We start from the raw sequence: 25303 nt of genomic DNA, 5'->3' as shown, positions 1-25303 counted from the left end.
TAAAGAAATAAAGGAGCAGCTGCAGGTTGATTCTCAGGCATTCTTCTAAGAAATGCAAAGTCACAAAAGCACTGAAAGATGGGAATCATCAGGATTACCACCACCAGAGAGAACTTACCCCCATGACCTTACCACGCTGCTCGACATCCTCCCACATGCAGTGGACGATGTAGCGACACATGTACTTGCCCGTGCGGCCCTCCTGCTTCATCCGCACCAGACACATCCTGCAAGGACACACCCCACAGTCAGAGCTCCCACGGCTTCTTTCAGAAGGAAAGAGTAAATGACATATATATTTCAGCTCATTTAAGATTTTCCTCGCAGTATATGTTTGTGGTCAGGAAAAAAAAAACACACGAGGAGATTTTTTTTTTTTTTTAAATAAACTCTTCTATTCTACACTCAGGAGCCGTATCTGCTGGATTTTGGCCAGTGCAGCCATGGAAGAGTGCTAGTGGGCTCTGTTCTTCTTGTCAGTATTGTAATCTGGTTCAACACTACTGTCACCTAAATTCCTCAGCCTTAAGAACATCTCACCCTTCGGAGCAGGAACACAGGGCTTGTCTAATCCCAGGCTCTGAGCCAGCTGCAGCTCAGCTTGATGCACTGAAGTGCTCTAAGAGCCCCAACCAGCCAAGCTGGGAAACCTTAAGCAAGTTACAGGCTTCAACCAAATTCCCATTAGCAATGTCCTAAATTATTTCAACTACAGGGGTCTTTGGATACGTGTCCAACCACCTGGCAAAACCCCCACATGCAGCACATATGAGACCAACTCAGAGGTCTGAAAGTGCATTGTGGGATCTTAATGAGAATATCAGGTTGAGTTGTTTTACTTTTGTTTAAAAGCATTAAAGCCACTCGAACTTCATTGCTGCTGTTCTGCCTACAAAAGAAATCATATGAACAAATGTTTTATTTTGCCTTTTTTACATCATCTGTAAAGAGCACGAACTGAAGCCCAGGCTGATCCCTCACTGAGCTGGGACCAGTCCCATCACCTGTCCCATCCTCTCTGCCTCACAAACCAGCTCTGCTCCTGTGCTGAGGCACAAGTGCCTGCCCAGGACTGACTGAGTGACTGTAGATGAGATGATGCTCAAACACTGGAGCTGAGAGAAGTCATTGCTTTTCACAGACATGCTACAAGTGGGAAGCTGCTCACAGGTGATTCTTCTTACAGCTCATGTAAAACCAGCAGAGCTGGGGGCCCCTGGGAAGCTGGTGCACATTAACAATGGTGAATGTGCCACAAGAGCTGAGAGGTAAAAATGATTTTTTTTTTAATAGATTTGTTTCTTTAGTGTATATAAGATTTACAAGCATTAAAAGAATTTGGTGACCTGTGAATGCCAACTCAACAGGGAGAATCATAAACACTTGAAGTGTGTCCTGTAAAAGGACAGATGAAAATCTTTACGATGGATTTTCTTGTCTACTGACTAGTAAAGACATTAACTTGCAAAAGAAACAAAACTTATTGCAAGTGATAGTCACAGAGACAAATGAAACAGAAGGCAGCAAAAACTTCAGTCCCATGTTCTTCTTTCTGGTCAGAACTAGACTTTGAAGTCCCATGTAAGGGCCATTGAACTGAAACATAACACTGAAGGAAGAAAAGCCCACAGACCAGAATTTGATGTCTAGATGCAGAGCTTCTCAAAATGACACTGGCTGTACAAGAGACAGCTCAAGCTCCAGCACCAGCAGGTGCAATGAGGTCTGAAATTGGAGAGAGGGACTGAAGCAAGGAGACCTCCAAGGTAGAGGGGCCGAGAGATTCCAGGGAGAGGACAGGAGGAGAAGGGCAAGGGCAGTCAGCCAAGGGAACACTGGGAAGAATGTGGCAATTTCTGTCTCAGGAACCAGAGCTGTGTAAGATTCCCAAGGGTTACATTATGGTAGTGACAAGTCAGTGTCTGTCCAACAGCACCACTGTCCCAGCAAACAAATGCAATTAAGATGGTATCAAAACCAAATCCTCACTTGTTCACAGAAAGATGACAAAGCTTTCTGCTCAAACAGTGGTCAGAGAACAACTGTCCAGGTACCAGCCCTTCCACAAAACAAATGCACAAAGAGCGTAAAACTTTTGTTTTACTTCCACCAGTTTCAAAACCTTTGTTCTTTTTGTGCATTTACATAATTGAGTTGTACAAAAAAGTGAACTGGTAAGAGTTACTGAATCCAAAATTTTTACACACTCTTAAGTCAAAAAGACTCAGTTTAAAGGACAAATTGTGGGCTAAAAAAGCATTTTTATACTTCTCTTGCTGAATACATAAACTCAGGGGTGAGAAAAAAAGGAAAAATAAAATAAAAGAGTGGCTTGGCAAGAAAACCTCCTCCCAAGCACAAATAGTGGTTCCTACCCTGTGTGCTTTAAGTGGTAGAGAGGAAGGAGGAAAGAGTGGTGACAAACCAACAGCCAACAACTGGTCAGTGATGAGCAGGGCTGGAGTGGTGTTCAGAGGAAAACCTGCTACTCACAGAGCCTAAAAGGCAGCTCTGTGTTTGGATGCAGTGCTGTCACAGAGCTGTTCTGCAGCACCATGAGTGAGATCATGGAATTTTGCAGTTTATTTGAAAGTTTGGTAGTTTGTTACTTCACCTGCTGTCTGAGGTTTAAAAGACACAGACTCTTTAAAGCCTATAAACCTCCTAACTAGATCACCACGGTGTGAAACATTTTATTGTTTCACTACAGAATCTGTGCTGTAGTTTAGTCAAACACTGGCTCGTCTTCATCAAACCATGAAAGCAAAATTACTCCAGACTATCTTTAGAAAGCTGTCTACCTCATACTGCTTGGGTTGGATAATTTTTGCTTTATTTAAGTTATGCAGAGAGATTATGTTAGAAGAAAATTATATGAAAGGATGACTGAAAAGGAACAGGAGCATCTGTAACCCAACCCATCTCAGCTGAGATTTCTCACAACAGCCTCAGCTACAACTGCTTCTGTACTCCCAGTGTGCCAGATGGCTTGAACACCAGAGGTGAGGGTTGGCACCACCCTGATGACTGCCCCGTGCCATGCACTGAGGTGAGATGATCCATTAAGGGCAAAGCTTCCCGCTGTCCCCAGCACCTGGCCACTCATTCCTGCTTCCTCAGTTGCTCCAGAGCAAATGTTTCTGGAGCTATGTTATTGTTGTTCAGAGAAACTCCTCTGGCTTAACAACAAAAGTATCAACAGCAGTTTTGGAGGGCTTTATTCTGTTTAACCCATTCATGGACAGCCACCAGCTCAGGGGACAGCAGGAAGCTCCTGAACAGACTTTGCCCCAGTTCTGCTGTGACATTGCACTGCAGTGAATTGTGACAACGAGCAGAGTTCTGAAGTCACCCCAAGGAGGTTTTGCATGTTCTCCTGTGCCCCAGCCTGGCCACCCACTGCTGTACCTCCAGCATGGACAGGGCTCTGCTGGAACCAGCTGACAGAACCCAGCCTGGCTGTGCAGCCTCCTCTCCCCTGGGGCCTTTGCTTAGGCCATGGTAGCCCATTCCCTCATGTTAAGGTAGGACCAACTAAATGCCTGAGACATTCCAAATAAACTTATTCCTAAAATCTCTCTCAAGCAAAACTATTCTGATGCAATTAAAGCCCTCTACCATGAAACTGAGTCTGTTCCCTTTCTTCTGAAGCAGCACATTTCAAAAGAGAACAGTGTCCTCAGGCTTCTATATGCAAATCAGAGGAATCTTTTCCGGCAGGAATTGTTTTCTACATATTTAGTGGTTCTTGTTCTCATCTGGACTTCCTCAGGCTGATCAAAACCTTGCCAAGTGCAGATTTCCTTAAGAAAAACAACGCTTAGATGAACTTTTGCAACAGGGTTTTGATCCTTTCAGAACAGGAATTGCAGCACGACTATTTTGATCCTAAATACTTCAGGAATGTCACCATCCCTGGTCTGGTGAAAATATGAAGGCAGCTCCAGGTATCTACATGGTAACTACTGAAGCGAGGCACTTCTTAGCAGCCACCCAAGTAATTTCTTTGGCAGTTTGGTAACAGCTCTGGACTCTGCCAATACTCCACTCACACTGCGTGGGAAAATGCAAACCAGCAGTGGAGATGAACAGCTTGAGATTTTCTAAAGACCTGAACTTCCAAACATAAAGCCAGGAGTCCCCCTGACATCAAAGGTGTGAAGTAACAGAAACAGCCTATAAAAATATTACATCTAGGAAAGCATAATGATAGGTTGGTTTTCTAAATAATATCGATGGGTTGATTTTTTTTTAAAGCATGATTTTAGCACTGCCTTGGAAGGCACCGAAGTGTTTCTAAAGGAACATTATCTTGAAAGAATTTTGCAAAAGCAGAAGCTAAACACGAGAGCCTGAATTCCTCCCTTTCTGACTGGAGGTAAGTCGAAAAATCCTATTCACCAGACAGGAAGAAATAAGAGCCAGAGATTCAAAGAGGACCCACAAGAATCTGTAACATAAGAAGTTACGCCCTGACAAGCACCTTAAGTCCATAAAAAATGGGACACAAAGGGCACAGAAAAGTTGACTAGAACAGGCTGAGAAATGTCAACAGCAAGAAAGGAGGCAAAGTTTACCAAACTAGGAAAAATTCTCACCTTCTCCAGCTCCAGAAGATACTGTAAATCAGTGGAAACCAAAACCCTAAATAAGTGGAAAGAAGTCAGTACATCAGAGAGTGATGCAGATCGCTCTGCAAGGGGGAGCAGATCATGATCATGATCTCTGTGGCGCGTCGCTGGCCACCAGCTCAGGAAGGTTTCAAGCCTCTGAGGCAAACGGTTCAGCAGGAGAGACAGGATGGGAGCCTTCAGACAGGGTGGGATGTCCTTGACCCTGCCAGAGCCAGCAAAAGTGATAATGTTCCACTCCCATCTTACTGAGGTCAAACTGCTTAAAGAAAGAGAATCCCAGAGAGCAGGACAATAAACCTGCCTGGGAAAGCAAACCATGCCATGGCAGGATGCTGGTCACTGAGCTCAGCAGAAGCAAAGCCTGCAGCATTTCCCAATGACCCAGGCAGTGAGCAGGCCTGTCACAGGCTTCTGTGTCCTGGAATATCAAACTGGATCTCCCATCTGAGGTCCAGAATGACAGTGCTCCTTAGGTCAAGCCACCAGGAACACAGAGGAGCCAGACTCACACATCCTGGAAAAATTAACCTTCAGTGCTGCCCCCCACTCGAGTTCTCACTGCTGTCACACGAGGCAGAGGGATTTGGTTCTATCCTGTCTGTGCAGGATACTGCTGTCAACCTGTCCACTGTATCCTACACATAAGAGAACTTCAATTCTCCTCAGTCAATCTCTCCTTAACATCACCAGCTCAAAGCCTGGCAACTCTTGGCTTTCTTCAAAAGAAGCCTAAGTAGCTTTGATCTTAGAAATTTGTGCCTATCCTATACCAAGTTCATCTCTATCATAGTTCCCTTGTTTATTTTTATTATTAATCTTGAATTTCATACTGTGTATCAATCACAGGATATATTTTCCCATCAATGAGAAACAAAGATGATGTGAAAAAAAGTGTGTTCTTAGCAGATTCATCTTACCTCTTTTTGTTTTTCCCCAGACACTTACAGTTTGCTTTTCAATATTTATTGCACTAGTTTTCCAAATATCTATATGAATTATTAGCTTATCAATTAATTTTTAAAGCCTTTTTCCCACAGGGAAGAGTAGGAAATAAATAAACTGCAAATCTCAAGGGTCTTCCTTCCTTGATTCCACTGATTTCATTCACTGATTTCAATGGTTCTGCTAATTTGTTCACTCTTCAGTGCAATGAGCTGCCCCATCTTTCAATATATTGAGGAGACAGGAAATCAAAAGGAGGGAAGGGGAAAAGGAGGAGGCAAGGAAATAAGGGGCCTTAACTGCAGCTATTTCAGTACAAACTTCCTTTCAGCCTTTGGACAGCTGAACCCCAAGTCTATGGACTTCAGTTCCCTCAAAGATCTGGCACTTACAAAAATGACTGTACTCCCTTATGCATCCCCTGACCTTTACAAGTGTGTAATGCCAGATGAAAACCTGATTTTTTTGGCTACTACTTTCACAAACGAAAAAGGGGAAAAAAAATTCATGTTTAAGGTGTCAGATATTTTTACATGCAGCCAAGCTGGCATTCACCCCCCTGCATGTGCCTTTCAGAGGTGCAAGAGTAAATGCCAGTGCTATAATTTGTTAAATGCTTCTCATCACCACAAATTCTCCCAATTTAAAAGACTTTACATAAATTTAAACTTTTCCTAAAACACCCAAGTAAGATTTTTCCACACAGCCTGAGAAAGGCTTTTAGAAAACTCATGGCAAAGATCATTCCACTAGTGAGGAATTTTAAGATGTAAGAGATGTCGGCTTCTCTATGGGACTTTTTGTTCTTCACTAGAAAAGTGCTGTAGTTCAGTCATCAGTAAAATGAATAAATCCTCTATTATCAACGAGCACAGAGCCTACTTTTTCCTCACATTAAGATACATACATATCACTCTATTCCTGAAAATAATTATATTACTAATTTGATTTTCACTTACCAGACATGAAGCTGGGCTACTAGGAACCATGAATTCAAAGTATCAGGCATTTGGCACCCTTGATGAGAGGGGGGAAAACACAAAAACAAAACTAAATATTAATATGAACTCCATCACATTTTGTCCCTAACAGAAATCCACTACACAAAAATATTTATTTATTTTCAGTAATAACAGTACATATACATTGGAGGAAATATCATTTACTGTCCTGTTTGTGCTCAAACTCTAGAACATGCACCCACAGGACACTGCAGATTCTGAAAGGTTTCAGGTGTTTGGGGCTCACCTGGATAACATTTACAGGGGGGAGAAATTAAAAAATGGAGAAGGAGACAAACATGTGGCTTCTAGGTCACAAAGTCCCAAAGTAGGAATGAATAATAGGGAGGAATCAATGGATGCTTTGCTCTGTTCTTACACTCTTCCTTTGTATGTGCTGCTCTCTCCTGCCAGGGACAGAGTTCTGTCTCTCTGATTCCACTGTCAGGGTAAATCTGTAAATCAGTAAATCTGCCCTGATTTACTCCAGCACAGCCCCTAGCACTCTGAGTGTACCTGTCAGGTTACACTTGGATTAAAAACACTGATCAGCCACACAAACAATCTGTTTGCAGGTTTAGCTCTACTCCCATAGCCACTGGTTTTCCCAGAGCTGGTCTGTCTCCCCCCCAGGCACTCACCTCTACCTCTGTTTCCTGGAGAAGTTTTTAAGGGAAGTACCTAACGAGAAGGATCTGACACAGTCGTCTTGGCCTACCCAGCACTTGGTCTTGTCTTCTGGGCTGCTCAAACCAAGCTGGAAGAGGGCCAGAGAGCATTCAGGAACAAGCTCTCCAGTCAGATGTGCCCCAAGGAAGTCAACCCTATCTTCCCTGTGTTTAATATATTCCTTCCCAAATCCTATACTTCCTGGCTCTTAAGTATTACCAAGGAGATTCACCCGGACCATGAAGCAATACTTTCACAGCCTCTTTCTTTATATTTGCCAACCACCAGAAGAACCAAACAAACCATGACTATTCCTCCCTCCCCAGAGAGATGACTCCATCAGGCTTGGAGGTGCCAAGCTTCAGCAGCAGTGCCCATACATCACCTCTAAGACAGTACAAAGACACTAACAGTCTGTGTTTGGAGATTAAACACAAATCTCCCTCACCCTTCTCCCCTTTTGGCTCTCTCATTCCTATTAGAAATAGGGATTAGAAACGACTACTTTGACCAAAAGCCACGCCAAGGCATCTCTAACTAGGGCAGGAGCACACAATGCCTGCATTAACCAAACCATTTCAGTCAACGGAGGTTCCACAGGCAGGAGTCAAACACCCAGTTCAGACAGAGGTTTCTCAAGGAGGAGTTCCCATGGATCAGTCCCCCACCACAGAAATCACTCTGCAGTGGAAAGCAAAGCTCACACCTCTACCCCTGGAAACATGGAAAGTTTGTAAAGACCTATTCAGTACCCAGGAGGGAAGATTTTTTTTCTCTAACTTTCCAAGTGTTGCAATTCTATTTTTATAAATCATTTTTTAGCTTCTATATTAGGACTGTCTGCATCATAAATTTAAAGGAGGGGTGGCTCCTTTAAAGCAACAAGCTTGCCCTCAGCTATCAGCTTTGTAAAAAGAATCAAATTCTAAAATTCAGGGGGTTGGAACACCTTACTCTGGGAAACTAACTGGGGAGAAAGCTCCATCCTATAATGAAACAGAAAATTATCCCCCTCAGAATACAACTAGATCTAGAAAAAATGTCTGCTGGTAAAGCTACCTATGAAATTACTTTGATAACAGCTGGGGAATAAACCTGTTCTGGGCACAGAACACATCCTGGTCACATGGCTGGTGACATGAATGCTCAGGATTATGAGGACATATGTTTTCCTACAGTTATGTCCTGCACTTAAAATTCATCAGGTAAGGGATGCAAAACTGAACCATGGACATTTTCATGACAGATCATCTTTGCCACTCCCACAATTTTAGAAAGGACACCCTGGGGTAATATCCCCACATCCTGCAAGAGAACAGGTGCACTGTGTCAGTCCTGAGTGTGACAGGCAGCTCATGGGCTACGGGAGACACAAGAATCCAGAGTCTTCTAACCTTCAGCCCTTTGGAGCTGCTACGAGTCCCACTAGGAGTCATCAAAAGGCTGTTTTGGTAGGGTCAGCTCCCTGCTGCTGCAGCTGCCTGACTGGAGAGCAGTTAACAGTATTAATAGTTGAAGATGGATTCAAGGTAACTCTACAGTCCATGTTCATCAGCCAAACTCCAGTTCAGCTCTGAGTAACACCTGCCTGATCCTAGAAGCTCTTTTGACCTTTCAAGTCTGAGGTCAGGCATGAAGCTCTCTGCTCACAGGCTGCCTCCTCCAGTTCACTAGAACTCCCCAAGCTCTCTGCCAAGCCTGGCACCAGAACTTTGCTATTCCCTCTATTGCTTCTCTCTTCTCCTTTAAACAAGAAACAGTTGAAGTCCTAAAACAGCTCCACTTTCCACATAAGCAGCACAGTACAGACATTTGGGATACAAGCTCTAAAGCAGACTTCCCACGTTTTCTCCGTGAATGATCCAAAACCAAGAGACAATGGAAAATGGCAGGTATAATAAAATTAAGTGCAGTACGATACTGAGAGTCTCAATTAAAACACCTCCTTTATACTCTAAAGCAGCCTTATGACTTGCATATCTATAGTCTGTATTTTAGGAACTGCTGTTCTAAGGCATATACAGAGACAGGCAGTTCACATGGCTCACACTGTGCCACAGAAAGCTGGAAATTCTAGCGTGCACCAGCAAAAATACAGTGAGATAGAGAGAGAGCCCATAAGACATTGTCCTAGTCCTCACGCTATCCACTCTTCACCCTCTGTCACCTCTGTCTGACAAATTCCACACACCAGTCCACGTTCCATAGGGTCACAGTGCAGCTGCTATTCCTGCCACAACACCAGCACACCACAAAAGCACGTCCAGGAGCACTGAAGAAGGCTCTGTGAAGAACTGGTTCCGCTCCTCAGGGTTAACGAGCCCACCAGTGGTTTCACACATGGATGGCTGGAGGTTTCCAGGGTCAGCTCAGCGGGTTCACAGCACTCACACACAGCAGAGAAGGAGCTAATAAGCTCTCCAGAGAGCAGAGTTGCCTCTGTGCAGTTCACTTGGATATCAACACCCTGCAAGTAGAGCCAGGAGTGCTGGGGGCAGCAGAGCACAAGCACAGCACAGGCCTTGGCTCAGGCAGCACCACCCTGCCCTCGGGGCTGCCCAGCCGTGCTCGGCATCAGGAGGGGGTGCAGCACCCACCCCACAGGCTCGGGCACACCCGGGCTTGCTGCAGCACCAGGGGAGAGAGCTCAGTTAGTAGCTTCTGTTCCTACTCATCCCCCAGGCTGCTCCTTCAGGAGGGAACAATGAGCTTAAGCAATGTCCACCTGTAGCTGAAAAGAGGAAAAAACCAGCTCCTGACTGACCCAGTTTGATGAAGACATGGTGAGCAATTTCTTTGGAACCACAAGCACTGACCCCAGTACCACAGGTGTTCTTACACCACCAGTGCACTCCATCAATCCCAGCAAACTGTCTTGATCCTTAGGTAGCAACTGTCTCAAGTCAATGCAAATATATGTTACCATTTAAAATACATGTTTTCTTTTTAAAACAGTAAGACAAAATCAAAAACACAGCTGAAGTGATTTTACTCAATACTGAGCCTGAAAATCTGTGCCAGTATCTTTTTCACAGACATGCTTTGATAGTCCTTTAAATTTTATCAAGGACAACATTTATGTATCTTTGTACAATCAGAAATGGTGAAACATCAGTTAAAAACAGGAAAGCCCCTGTCTGAGAGATAAATACCACAAACAGAAAAAAACTTATCTGAGCAAGCCGGGGGGGGCACAGAGCTGGGGAGAGGGGTGTGCACAGGGAAAAGGAGGTTCTCAGTTTCTGATCACTAGTGGTGAATCCTACTGCTCACAGAGTCCTCTCACTCCTGCAACCACTGAAACCACATCACAGGTTTGGAAAACCTTCTGGAAGCCACTGGAAAATCTTGCAGTAGCAACACCACGTAACAAACCACCCTCAATAAGCTCTGCACTGGATGAAGATGTCCCTTCAGCTGATGTCTCAAGAGGCAGCAGCCCAACCTGTGCTCTAAGTACCTGGTAGCTCAGGAATCCCAATGACAGGCCAGATCCAAGTAATGGGTTTACTACAGCTAAATCACACTAACTTAGGAAATAATGCACATAAGCAAAAATATTACTGAAGCTTGTCTCAAAAACACATCTTTCCCCTTCACCAGCCAGATCTGATACTACTCAAAGCAGCAACAGACTTCTAGCTAATAGTTGTGTACAGCATGGAAAAGCCAACCCAATCCAAGCCAATATTACACCTATATATCTATAGGGGGGCCTTGTGTCTCTGTTCTAGTCATACTCTCTACTCAGGCAAGAAATGTGTCCTGGTCATGGTCAGTAAAAATATAGGAAGTCTCTACGTTGTAGCCAAACCTGGCCCAGCCACGAGGGAGAGAGACAGGTAGGACCTTATGATCTCATATCATAAAAGAGTTGTGCCTCAGAGGATGGGGATGGTTCTTATACCTGTGTCCCAGTTATGTTGGGGATGGCACTGCGTGGGGCACAGAGACCATCTGACCAGCGCAAAAAGGGAAGAGATATTTGAATTCTTAGTTTATGCCACACCTGGTAATAAAAAAGGCAATATCCTTCAAAGTCCAGGATATTCTGAGTTTTACCCATCCCCACTGCAGCAGGTAAAATTAACAATCCCAGACTCCAGAGGCTGCCCTCCTCACTCCAGAGCTTAAGGGAACGCTGCAGCACTGTGAGCTCCCAGCTGACCACGCGCTGGCAGGCTCTGACAAGTCAGTCTCTTTGCTGTCACGTTTGTTGGTATCAGCACATCTAACGGCACAACTCCATCACGAGCTGTCTCACCAGGGCAGCAGCCCCATCCACAACCACCAGTCCATTACTTACTGCTGAAGAACTCCTCGTAGTCGGTTTTCTCCACGCAGCACGTGTACATGCGCAGCGCCGCCACCTTGATCTTCTACGGCAAAAGGAAAGGCAACACTTGAACTCTTCGCTCCCGAGAGCTCCTGGACCTGCTGCAGTTGGTAAATGCGCTGCCCCTCGCTGAAAACACTTCTTTTGATCATCACAATCACTTGGGATTTTCGGGAGCACATTAAACTATGCCAGTATAATGAATCTTGCCTCCAGGGGAAAAAGTTATTAAATGGCTTCTTGAATATCCTTCCAAATCTAGTTGGATACAATACTTGATATAATAACAGAAAAAGAGTCCAATTCACAATTCCTGGTTTTCTCCAATAACTCTAAGTGATGTACACCACTGAGAGTGTTTTGTATAATTTAAGTTTTAAATATTAAAGAAGTCACATACCAGACATGCCCTAAAAATAGTAAATAATGTCCTAAAATAAAACATCCTAAAAATAATAAACTTTTCCTAGAAAAATGAAACTTGACTGACTAAGCTTGGAGAGTGAGAGAGGAATCCCAAATGATAAATGACATAAGGTATTCCCAGGTGCTTTGGCACTTCTCATTTTGTTTCTGGACTGCCACTGCACCCAAAACACCTCCAGTGCATCCTCCAGAACACAGACACATGTGCTGAAACTTCAAAGGTCACAATAACTAATAGCAAAGATCTTAAGGAGCTGTCAGCCATTCCTGTTTGCTAATATCAGGGGAAGAAAAATTAAGAAAAATTTGAAAACTCCACAACCCACTCCCCTGCCTAAGCCAGGAAGTGGCCTTGGCTTTGGGTTGCTTTGGTTTATGTCTTTTTTGTTTTTAGTGACATATACTGGGGACCCTCTCAGTGCTCACTGTATTACAGGGATGAGCACCCTGCCTGTTAAATGGCAGTTCAAATCACCAAGGGAATTATTTGTGTCTCCTATAGCCAAAAGGAAAATAAAGAAGTTGCACCTGATTGCTGAGGAAACACAGGAGCCCATTATTTTTCTGACTCAGTAATCTTAGGCTTCTGTCAAAAATCAAACCTACAACTAAACTTCTTGAAGTAAAATAATTTACATTGCTTACAGGAGTTCTGAAGGTTTCCCTTTTAAAGGAAACACTGCCTGGCCTGGGAGCAGAGATGTCCCTGGTGAGAGCCACTGCCCCAGAGCAGGCATTACTAGATATTAAAAACATATTGCAAAGAACAGTCCCCACAGTCCAGCCCTCAAATAAGGCAGGTAACAAAAGAGAAACTGATGAAATTTAATCATGGAAGTTTTTGGGTGTAGAAGAGGTGTGGGGGAAGGGAGAAGAAAATGGAAAAAAAGCAGAGAAATATGAAGAAACTTCCCAAAGATCTCCTAGAGAGCACTGGCAAGGCCAAAAATGAACTCAGGTCTCTTGGGGCCTAACCACAAAATAACTCTCTCCCAACCCAGGTTCCCCAGCCAAAAGCAGGCAGTAAAGAGCAGTAATTAAGGAGAACTCTGAATCGACACTTAGAGCTAATAAGAATCTTTATTACAACAATATGTACACAAGCACATGGGAGAGAAACTACACTCTCATGAGGTTTAGCATCACCTGATTAAAGCAACTGATTTAAACCAAAATACCTAAGCCTCTTATGGGTCAGTTATCTTTGCTTTACACTGTCTGAGGAGTGAGATGCAATCAGCAACAGTTTCAGACCAGTCTCGGAGGAGGTGCTCTCTGCCTTGCAGATATTCAAAGCACCTTAACATTTTTATTATTTTTAATTTTTTTCTATTCAAAGAACTGATTTTAATTCCAACACAATTGGGCTCAGCCCTTCCTTCAAGATGCCTTTTCCTCTCACTCTTTTATACTCTCTTCCAGTTCAGAGAAAAGAAATTATGAATTTCATGTTTTCCCTTCTGCCTAAGGAAGTGAAGGTGTTTTTTACTGAACTGCTCTCATTTGGTCAGTGTTAACACCTGCTTTATGAAAGGGCTATTTAAAAAGAAAAGGATAAAGGGAAGGACCTATTTGTGACTTTGACCTGGTCAACTACTACTGAGCAGTGCCTTGAACAGCAAGACACCATATCTCCCTCCTGACTGCTTGGGAGACCCTCCAGCCCCAGAAATACAGAACCCTGGGAGAGGCTCAGAGAAGGGCAACAAAAATCAAACCATGGAAGAGCCTCAGTAAAAGAAGCAAGTTAGACTCAGCCTTCTCACTGCAGAGAAAGGTGTAGATATTATATAATATACAGGTCTATAAAATCATCAGTGGAAGGCAGAATAATCACCTTTCTTTTTTAACTACAAAATTAAAAGGCATCAACTAAAACCACCTGTACTTCTTCCCCCAGTGGTGCCTCAGGCTATGGAAATCCCTGATACTGAATGCTATGGAAGCTACAAACAAGAGTTCCAAGTGCAATTGGACCAATTTACAGAAGAAGAATCAATAAATACTATACCACAAATGTCTGTTTTCATGCAGGAAGTCCTGAAACTGGTGGAAGCTGAAGGAGCACATGAGACAAATATCACAATGTGCTTTACCTGTAATCGAATTCTTCCCAATTTACAGCAATTGGTCATTATCAGGGATAAGATGATGGACTATGTGGGTGTTTGACTTGCACAGTAAGGCTGTTACTGCGGGTTTTGGTGCACAAATGAAATGAAAAAATCAAATATTTGAAGAAATTCAAGAAGGCTTTAGACCACACAAACCAAAAGCAATATCGGTACCTGTGCCAATGATGGCAGTGGACAGATCAAGGGAGGTTCAAGCTATGGATTATTATTCCTTACACCAGAAAACAGGTATTTAAATGAGTAATTAACAATTTTCCACTAAGTACTATTCCTATCACAAGAAAAAGATGTGCAGGTTTTTTGTCTGCTTTTTAGAACAATCAAACAACCAAAAGAATTATTAAATGACTGCTTTACCCATCTGCTGTACTTGAGTGGTCCTGTGAACCCCATTGCTTCTATTATCCTTGTGAAAGCACCCACTTTCTCTTCAGATGGATGCAAGGAATCTTTTGCAGAAAGATGCTGTAAAATTGAAATAGCACATATTTCAGTCTCAGCAATTAAATCTGACAAATCATTTTAGTTAGAAAAGACACAGATTTAATAGGGAATTTTACTTTTTTTGTTTACTGTCTTTTTTCAACAAAACAAACACATATTTAGGTTTTCTCTGAAAATATTATCCTGGTTTTCCTATGTGACATTCTTCTGTTTATGAATGCAAACACTGCAAACCATTGTGATAAAACCATCCCGTTGGCAGCTTACATTCAAATAGTTTGTAGAGAAACCTGCTTTCCAAAATATGGCTCCTATCCTAGACTCCCATATTCTTTCTAGGTCTGTGTCTTTAACTGGGTTTAAGTTTTTTGCACAAAAAACAAGCAAACAAATCACAGAAAGAGAGTAAATAAAGCAAACCTTTTACATTCCCTCTCTTCCTCTCACAGGCTTATCATATCCTAGAGCAATTACACATTATAGAAACCATCAGCTCCATTTTAAAACCAGTGAAGCTACACAAACCCACTGTTCTCACCAAAAAGCTCCCTCAGATTGTTATTCCCCTTCAGCTAAACAATGTGGTACTTGCAGAAAACCTAGATCGGGAAAGCATTTATTCCCCAAGGACTTGCAGTGCCTGCAACCATGAAGATAAATATTCTCTTCCAGACCAACTCTACACCTTAAACACCCCTGGGCTGATGCTGTGGTTTAACCCCAGGGGCAACTGGGGATGGGGGAGAGAACTGTGAGGGTAAAAGTGAGAAAACTCGTGGGTTGAGGTAAATGCAGTTTAATTAGTCAATCAGAAACCACATACACAAGCAAAGCAGCACAAGGAATTCATTCCCCCCTTCCCACGGGAGGCAGGTTCAGCCACCCCCAGGACAGCCAGGCTCCATCACAGCAATGGTGACTTGGGAAGGCAAACACCATCACTCCAAACATCTCCCCTTCCTCCTCCTCCCCACAGCTTTGTGTGTGAGAATGATGCCACATGGTCTGGAGTGTCCCTGGGGTCAGATGGGATCCTTGTGCACCCCCAGCTATTCCCCTGGTGGGGTAAGGAGCAGAAAAGGCCTCAGCTCTGTGCCAGCCCTGCTCAGCAGGAACTAAAACATCCCTGTTACCAGGACTGTTTCCAGCACACGTCCAAACCACAGCCCATACCAGCTACTGGGAAGAAAATTAATGCTACCCCAACCCAAATGAGCACAACTGGTAAGAAAACTTCCTGGCATTCTGCCTCTGAGCACCCTGGCAGCAGCAATCAGCCATCAGGAACTGCCACTGGTACTCCAGCAAATGATTTCCATGAATTAACTCTGCAGTATAGACCTCTAGCTATCAACAAATTACTCTATTTTTAACTCATTTTTTGCACGTGAATCTCCTACATACACTCGAGGAAACACAGCTGAGAGCCATTACAGCCTGAGAAAGTTCCCTGACCAAAGAAATATCAAACTGCTTTAAGCTGCTGGCATTTTACCCTAAACATTTCCTCCTAACACATCAACATACTAAGAAAAGGATTTCCTTAGCAAGGAAGCAATTTAGCATCACCAGGGCTGCCACACATGGTCAGAACAATGAGATCAGGCTGCCAACTCCAACAAGGAGCAGGAGCAGCTCCTTGGAGAAGATACAAAAGCAGAGAAACAGCACACACCCCCAGGCTTCCTGGGGTGCACCTGTCCAGCTTCTGACAGACATTCCTGCACTAGAAAATGTATCCAGTCATTTTTGACAGCTCCAATTGGATGCACCTTCAGTACCCCAGTGTTTGAAACTGTTTAACCTCCATAACACAAGGGTATGGTACGCTGAGGTTTCAGGGTTTAACGGTGTGAAAACTGTGCCTGTTTTAAACCCAATCTTGTCATATGAACTAGTGATCTTTAAAGGTCCCTTCCAACCCAAACTATTCTATGACTGATTTCCCTGGATGCTCCCAATTTTCCTATAAGAACCTGCAAACAACCATTTTCTATTCCACTTTTCAGTCTTTTATGACTTTTATAGGCCAATATCATACATATGCCCATCCCTCTAGTTTAGAAGGGTCCTAAAATAGCCTGTTCTCATATAGAAAGCTTTTCCCATTGCTGATCATTCTCTATAGCCTTCCTAGCACTAGTATAATGATTTTTAAATGGCATGAATGATACATAAACGCATATTAAAATACAGACCCATATCCTGCACAAGGATGCTATACTTAATTAAAAACTAACTGTAAAGGTGACAAAACCGCTGATTATAATCCACAGACAGGCCTGAGCATTTGAGATAAAACACTTTGCCCCTGTGTACTGTCCACTGTTAAAGGCTCAAATCCCACCATGCCCAGTATCCAGGGAAATAGAGAGAAACACACTCAGCACCACTTCAGCATCTGTCAATCACCCTGTCAGACAGTGTCACACTGCCCAGGACCTCCTGGGATACTCAGATCCTTCTCTGATTGTCAAAACTGTTCACTGTGTCCCCTCTCACCATCCAGAACAAAAGTGTCTGCAAGGGCACATCCCACCCCCTGCCACATGTGATGGACCCCCTGAGTCTACTGGCAGTATGTGAACATTTAAACCAATTTTCAGCACCTCCTCTTCACGAATATCCCATGCAATACTCTCCTCTACACTACAAATGACTCCTAACCTTCCATTGTAACTCCATAATCCCCCCCCAGCCAGGCAATGATAGGAATTGCTCAGTGCAGAACCTGTGTCCAATAACCACTGCCACACCAAACTCACTAAATCAACCTTCATCTCCTCCACAGGAATTACAATCACACTGAACCTCTAGAGAATCCAGGCAGAACTTCACCACAGGCCTCTTATGTACACGTGCATTATGAAGCCTCCCTCAGTACAGGTCTTTCATTGCACAGAGGAAGTTAAAAACCAAAATTATCTCAATTCAACTGCTGTTATCTCGTCACTAACACAGCGACTGGCCAGCAAGCAGGTTTTTCCTAAGAAATGCCATGATTCTTTCTTCATTCCTCTGCAAGTCAGCCTGGACTAGCTCAGGAGATGGAGAGGGGATTTAAGCAGGAAGTGCTTGGTTCAGCCAAGTGCAACTAAACAGTCCTATAACATCTATAAAATCAGATCTAGGGATCACCAGGGCAAGGAGGGGGAAGCAAGTGAGTGGCTCTGTGGTGCTTAGTTGCCAGCTGGGCTTAAACCATGACACACAGAGAGAAAAGTTCAAAAATATGTTGTATCACTCACTAAAAACAAGCTCATCAAGACACTGCAAGGGACATAAGCCCACCTCAGGCTGCCTTTCCTGCTCAATGCAGTGCTTAAAGCAAACAATCTTCTTAATTTTGACACCAAACATAAACTGAAACATCTGGGGCTCACCATCAATTCCAAACCACTTTCCCACCAGGAGTGCACAGTCAAGTTCACATTTCAAAGATGAGTAAGTACTTCTCTATTCAAAATAATGAAGTTGCTGTCCAAAAACCCACCTCAAACCTACTCTGCTGTAAACTGCTTCCTCTCTGGTCATAAATCCTGCCCGGCTTCCTACACCAAGGCTATTTTAACCAGTTTCCCAATTCATCTTTCAACCCTTGGACCCCTCCCCTGGTCCTTTCCAATACATCAAAAGCAAGTCTTGAGTCCTGCCTTGAAGATCTTCATGCCACTCCTGGTTTGTTGGATCTGCTCTCCCAAATCTGCTTGTGTGGGTATCAGAGAGTAGTGCAGGCAGGAACAGGGTCTGGGGGATGCACCATGTCTGGGAGCCTGGATTACACCTTTAGCTCTGGCCACGATAACTTGTGCAACCCCTTTTGACATGGCTCAATCTCCCTGTCTGCAAGGTGTTTGGTTTGTCTCACCAGCTGAAAAACACTGAAAAATAGACTAAAGAAAGGAAAACCTCTAGTTAAGAACTAAACGTAAAGAGAAGCCAGGGCTTCTTCCCTTGCACACATTTCCTTGTTTTCCTTCATTTTTTCTACCATGTCAAAATAACTAATTCTAAATCCTTCTTAGTATGTACCTCTAACTCTACACCAGCAAAATACACTACTAGGCAGACAGCAAACTGGGATTGCTGCTTTCATGGAAGTTTTACCCATCAATCCCTAACTTTCTTCTTTCTTCTGTCCTATCATTTCTCAGGCATGCATTCCATTTTGCCATTTTCTTCACACTGGCTTAACAAGAGCCAAATCAGGATAATTATTAGTTGAGGGATGCTGACACCCATAATTTAAGTGGTAAACTAATCTTATGGAGTTGATTCACGCTCCAGACAACTCCTATTCCAAGACAAAATACAACAAATGTACAAGATACATAGACCACAGATTAACAAAATAATACAGGTGAACAGTAAATAAATTATTAGACAATAATTAGCTGTTATTAGTAGATTGCATGACAATTTTCAGTGTTTAGCAGATACCAAAACTGTCATCACACTTTATTGCCAAGCTAAAGAATCAGAAAACATCCTGTCACTTCTAATATGTACAGAAGGAATATCTGCTCTCCACACCAGTAACTATTCCCCTTGACTTAGTTTCTTTCCTCACTGGAAGGAAGCCCTCAGGATTATCACTGCAACCTTCATCCTTATAACCCAGCTGTAACTGCACCTTCCTATGCCAGCCCCTCATTTTCTGGAAAGGAACAGAATTCCTTCTCAAATGACTGGACCCATTGTTCTCACCACACTAAAATATCTTAGAGAAAAGCTGAGTCCTCTCCTACATGTTCTGGGCAGTGTTTTGCCTCCTGTCCCTGTATAATCCCCAGCACATGTGCCCTCCAACAATAAAAACATCCAGCTCTTCTCACCTTATTTGTATTGTAAAAGGATCTGTTTTGCTGCGTGGTGGCTCCATTGGCTTGAATCAACCCTCGACAGAACCTGGACAGTTGGAAGGGGCCAGCCTTGTGTCTCTGGTAAAAATGATACAAGAAAAGAAAAGGGAAAAATTAAGAGATCATTGACTTCGCTTTACACCAATCACCCTTAGTTTGCTAATTAGTTTTGGCTAATCCTGAAAAACTTTATATCAAAAAACCCACAAATTTATGATCATAACTGTTACAAACAAAATAGCTGTCCAGGCTTGATGCTCCACACCATTCATTTTCCAGTGTTCCATAAACGTACTGATGGAATGGGCTGGCAGAACACTCCACTCAAAAACCACAGGCTGTCTGCTTTCACTTGCCTACACTACTTTTAATTATGGTTTTGTCTTTTAATGAAGAATACTTCTTTTTCCTGACCTTGCAGACAAACAGACTTTATGCTATTTTTGTCTACAGCTTTATAGCCTATTTAATTGTCTTTGTGGAAGGACTTGAGAAAACACAATTTACAGGATAAAAGCTACCACTACAACCACTATAACTTCAGAGCACGTGACTTGTATCACACAACTACTGCACAACAGAGAAAACTCTCAAGCAGGAGTGAGCAGGCTCCCCAGGAAAGAAGCTGCACCCTGAACAAAACACCCCTCACAGCCTCCCAGCACCCCCAGCTTAGCAGTGCCTTGTTTATAAATTAACTCAAACTAAATATGCTGTTCAGAGCAGTCACCTCCAGACAGGTATTGAATGTACTGGTCGCTCAGACTGAGCCCAACTTCATCAGTAACTTCACAACTGCTCATTTCCCTCTCTCCTCCAAGCACCATATGTTACTTGCTATGGACTGTGCTTTAATAGTAGGGTTGTGTCACAAAATCACCAGCAATTTTCCTAGAACTGGAAGGTCTTCTCTGAGAAAAGACACTCAAGCCAAAGAGCTTACAGAGAATTTCTAATTCTGAACATTATGGCTCTATGGCACGAGTTGTGATATAAAGGAGGATGAAGAAGAGGCTTAACCCCCTCATGTTTCATTGAATGCAGGAAGGAAACACCAAGAGACAGACTCTGATTCTGTTCTGAGAGCCAGCATCTCTCCATTTTCTACACCTTTTTCACCTCTTTCTCAGGAACTGCTACCACATGATGCTCCAGTTGATTTACTCTGGACAGACACGCCCTGGCACTGTGCCTGCTGTCACACAGCTGGAAGCCAAACTGCAGAGGTTCCACTGGCACAACACTAAATGTTGTGCTCAGCAAGGTCAACATCCATCAGTATTAGGAAGTCCAAGGCCACTGTCCAGTGGAGACATTCTATAAAGTAAAGCGTTCTGGAATAAGGTGCTGGAAATTATGTGCAAATGTGACTGGATTGTAAAAGCTGCTTTGGAAAAATGACACCTACATTTGGACTTCTGCACTTAATCTCCTCAAGACAGATCATTTAGATCTATTAAATAATTAAATAACTTAGATCTATTAAAAGACACAGCCGGAATGAAGACCTGTAACAAAGAGTGGGAGCTCACCCTTTCTGCAGCAGAGAGCTCTAGAGCTGCCTTGACATTTCAGCAATACACGGCGAAGACTTTTGGAAGACTTTATTGAAAAAACATGACTTTTTCTTAGCAATTTAAGCTCATTCCATTTTTGTTTACACAGTTTAACATGCTCTGATATCATACCTGGAAAATGCTGCAGAGTACCCGTCTACACTGGCCCGGGACTGCGGCGGTCTGGAGCAATCCACTGCATCCTGTTATCCACTGAGTTACTCCAGCCTGGCAGCTCTGCAACAGGGACAGGAGCAATGGAGAAAAGGACCCAAATATACAGAAACCGTTTAACTGCCCTTCTGCTTCCACAAGTTTTATTCATTCATACAACAAGAACAACAAGGAGCTGTGCCAGGGCAGGGTCAGGTTGGATCTCAGGGAAAGGTTCTTCCCCCAGAGGGTGGCTGGCACTGCCCAGGCTCCCCAGGGCAGTGGGCACAGCCCCAAGGCTGCCAGAGCTCCAGGAGGGTTTGGACAATGCTCTGAGGGACAGGGTGGGATTGTTGGGGTGTCTGTGCAGGGCCAGAGTTGAACTCAATGATCCTTGTGGGTCCCTTCCAGCTCAGGATACTCTAACAATCCTTAGATTCAACTCCCAACTTGTGCTTGACAGGAGTATAAATTTTGATTATAAAAATATTTTGCCTTCCAGTACAAGTATCCAACCCAAGTCTGATGGCAGAAACAGATGAGTGGAAGGAAATGGTGGGCTGTCTACATCACAAAACCACACCACAATTTTTCAGTCTATACAATAAATTCAAATGCTCAAGAAGCATTCAACTGACAGAGTGAGCTCCAAAAAGCCCCCATCCAACTCACAGCTTTTATGCATCTTTGTCTTACTTTACTCAGGCATGGTTAAGAATTTTAGTATTTCAAAAGCACATATTGTCCCAATAAATTTCAGTGAAGATAATTATTTTCTCTTATGAAAATGCCAGTAATATGGAAAAGAGATGGAGTTTTCTTTGCCTCCACTTTCTTTGTATCTTTTATTTTCTGCAATATTCAAGTTAGTACAATATTTGCCTCCTTCATACATGCACTACACTAATACTGGAAATAATGTATATATTATTAGAAGGGATTGCCTTTATCTAATAAAAACAGCTTCGTTTCCAACTGTAGCAAGATGACTCACTCAATTTCTGCTTTTTCAATGTAACATCACTGCTCAGCAAGTGAGATTTTGAAAACAATATATTTCTATCCAAAAAAAACCATTTCAGTTCAGTACCACAAAGTACTTCTTGAGGTAACCCAGTGCCCTGACATAAACAGTTTAACAAAGACTTCAGTGAGAAAGAAGTCACCATTTTTTATAATCAATTATTACAAGATTCCAAGGATCTGACAGAACTTTTTTGAGATTTTTTTCTCCGTAATAAGAAGGAAAACATGCCCAGGCTGGGATATGGCTTAGAGCTTGAACATACTGTGGTTTATAGCTGTTGAAAAGCACAACTGCAATAAAACTGGACAAAGACATAAGAAAACATAAAATAAGCATATGCACACTGAAAAGCTGAGATGTGATAAAACAATCCAGTAACAAAGAAAACAGACACCAGCAGAAAGCTGGGAACATGAGGAGCTAAAGAATTTTGTCTAAGCCAGTATCACCGTTTGCAGAACACAACCCTCTTTTCAAATTACAAGTGACACTTTTGCTTGGCTGAGAGAAAAAGTAGCAAGCCTAAACTGAACAGGATTACTCAGGAATAGCCTGCAGACAGCTGCCTTGTCAAGATGGCAATGGAAGAATATCACTGTATGGTCTTCTAAATGCTCTTGGCAATCATTAGGAAAGTCTTAGGTAGCAGACAAGCTATTTATCAAGATCCCTTGGGTAAAAACCAGCTTTATCCTAATGGCAGTATTAGTGAGTAGAGCTGAAATGCCTGGACGATCATCTGGACGATATCACACACCAGCAGCTCCAAAGAAGGCTTGAAGACAGACAACAAAAGTAATTTTCCTTATTTCCAGTAGAAAGAAGAGACACGGAAAGTTTGAAGATTTACTTTTATACAAGCAGGCAACCACTAAATTCAAATGCAGCAAAAAGTGCTGGGAGGTGCCAGGGATGAGCAGTGCTTGAGCTGAAGCACAGTGCACTTCAGATCTCAAAATGGCAAATAACTCCATCTCCTCCCCTCCAGTGAGTAATGTCTGCTCAGGCTGAAAAACTGAATCAGCTCACTTTGCCACATGAATGCCAGCAGCAGCTGGGCAAGGAGCTGCCCAGGGACAGGTAAGCCCAGGAGGCAAGTCCTTCCCCTTCAGAAGCAGGTTTTCAGTGCAAACCCTGCCCTGGGGGTGCGGCTCCAGGGGCAACTGAACCCATCTGGTGCCTCACTGCTTTCCCACTGCTCTCCCTGCTCCCCTCCTGCCTGGCTTCCCCCTCCCTGTCTGCTGACCACTGCCTCTTTAATGCTTTAAAACTCCACAAAACTTTTTTTACTGTTCTGCTGCTCCAGAATTTGGATCATAGGGGCCAAGAAAAATGCTGGAGGAGGCAACTGCAGGCAACAGAGCAAGGACAGGAGCATAAAGGGCAGGGATGGGAGGAGGAAGCAGGAACTCAAGCTCGCTCCACTTCAGCTGCACTCAGGAAGGTTTGTGCTTGGCTGCTTTCACCTTGAGAGTGGAAAGGACAGGGCTCACTGTGCCTGTGAAAACCACACCCTGAGCTCTGAGAACTTGGTGGATTCATTTCACAAGTGGAGATTGCCCTCTGGCCAAAGGCCTTTCCTGCTCCTGGGAAATCTCTCCCCACTTAGCAGCGCTGGCCACCCCTATATTTGTGTGGTGGCATAAGATCAGACCTTTTCTAGACTATATTCCCTTTTCTAGACTATATACTAAAAAGAAGAGCTCTGTTGCAGAGGCTTAAAAGGCCAATAGAAAGAAAAGTGCACATGAATGCATGGGAAAAAAGAAAAGAGTGGAGTGACTAGAAATCCACTCATTCACAGGAACCCAAACTCTTCCAATTTGAATCACTAGGGTTGGAAAAGCCCATCGAGTCCAACCCATCACTGCCAGGTCCACCACTAACCCGTGTCACCAAGTGCCACATCTACCTGGCATTTGAACATTTCCAGGGATGGTAACTCCACCACTGCCCTGGGCTACCTGTGCCAGGGCCTGATCAGTAACACAGGAATGGGAATCTTTACATCATCCTTGGTATCAAACACCTGAAATGAGGAGGGAAACTCGAGGAAGAGAACACACTGCACCCAGAGGAGCCCCACACCGACAGACACGTGTCTCCAGCCCCAAGCAGGAGCCCAGACCCTCACACGACAGAATCACAGAGTGAATTAGGTTGGAAGAGACCTCTAGGATGATCAAGTCCAATCGATGACCCAACACCAGACCATGGCACTGAGTGCCATGAACAGTCTTTCCTTAAATGCCTCCAGGGAGAGTGACTCCGCCGCCTCCCTGGACAGCCCATCCCAATGTCTAAATCACTCTTTCTGTGCAGAAATTCCTCCTAGTGTCCAACCTGACCCTCCCCTAGCACAGCTTGAGGCCGTGTCCTCTCGTCCTGTCCCTTGTTCCCTGGGAGCAGAGCCCGACCTCCCCCGGCTCCCCCCTCCAGTCAGGAGGAGGAGAGGGCGAGAAGGTCCCCTCTGAGCTTTTCTCCCTCACAGCTCCCTCAGCAGCTCCTGGTGCTCCAGACCCTTCCCCAGCTCCTCTGCCCTTCCCTGGACACGCTCCGGCCCCTCAGCAACCCTTCTGCAAACACAAACTCTGCAGGGAAAAGCTCGACCCGCTGCTTCGCCAGACACCAACCACTGCGGGGCTGAGGGGAGGGCGGCGGGAGCAGCCCCCGCTGACACCCCTCGGGATGCGGGGGGACAGCCCCGGCCCCACACGCCGCTCCCTCCCTCGCTCCCTCATTCCCTCGCTCACCAGGGCCCGCGCCAGCGCCGCCATCAGTCCCCGGCGCCGCTTCCGCCGCCGCCGCCCTCCCCTTCCGCGGGAAGCGCCGGGGGGCGGAGGGGGACTGGCGGCGATGGGGGACTGGCGGCGATGGGGGACTGGCGGCGATGGGGGACTGGCGGCGATGGGGGACTGGCGGCGATGGGGGACTGGCGGCGATGGGGGACTGGCGGCGATGGGGCAATGGCGGCGATGGGGCAATGGCGGCGATGGGGCAATGGCGGCGATGGGGCAATGGCGGCGATGGGGCAATGGCGGCAGTGGCGGGAGGGGCGCGCAGAGCAGCGCTACCGCACACAGTGGGGTTCGCTCCCCGCTGTGCAACAAGCCGATAA

At 44.3% G+C, this 25303-nt stretch overlaps 1 protein-coding gene across 2 annotated transcripts in view; it reads right to left on the bottom strand.

Annotated features, from left to right (window-relative positions):
- LOC116795353 (ubiquinol-cytochrome-c reductase complex assembly factor 1) overlaps positions 1-25002 on the bottom strand; it is a 49011-nt gene extending 24009 nt beyond the window's left edge. The window contains exons 1-7 of one of the 2 annotated variants that reach the window (XM_032705016.1): positions 24939-25002; positions 21138-21242; positions 19423-19527; positions 14501-14608; positions 11553-11625; positions 6536-6593; positions 119-227 (exon numbers count right to left, since the gene is read on the bottom strand). In XM_032705016.1, coding sequence (XP_032560907.1) covers positions 119-227; positions 6536-6593; positions 11553-11625; positions 14501-14608; positions 19423-19527; positions 21138-21242; positions 24939-24962 — 582 coding nt within the window. In that variant the 5' untranslated portion in view covers positions 24963-25002. The remainder of the gene's footprint in view (positions 1-118; positions 228-6535; positions 6594-11552; positions 11626-14500; positions 14609-19422; positions 19528-21137; positions 21243-24938) is intronic. The other variant, XM_032705017.1, reaches the window with a different exon arrangement.
- Between the last annotated feature and the right edge of the window lie 301 nt (positions 25003-25303).

This window comes from Chiroxiphia lanceolata, chromosome 17, assembly GCF_009829145.1.
Source record: "Chiroxiphia lanceolata isolate bChiLan1 chromosome 17, bChiLan1.pri, whole genome shotgun sequence".
Lineage (NCBI taxonomy): Eukaryota > Metazoa > Chordata > Aves > Passeriformes > Pipridae > Chiroxiphia > Chiroxiphia lanceolata.
This window is presented reverse-complemented; position numbering and strand designations above follow the sequence as displayed.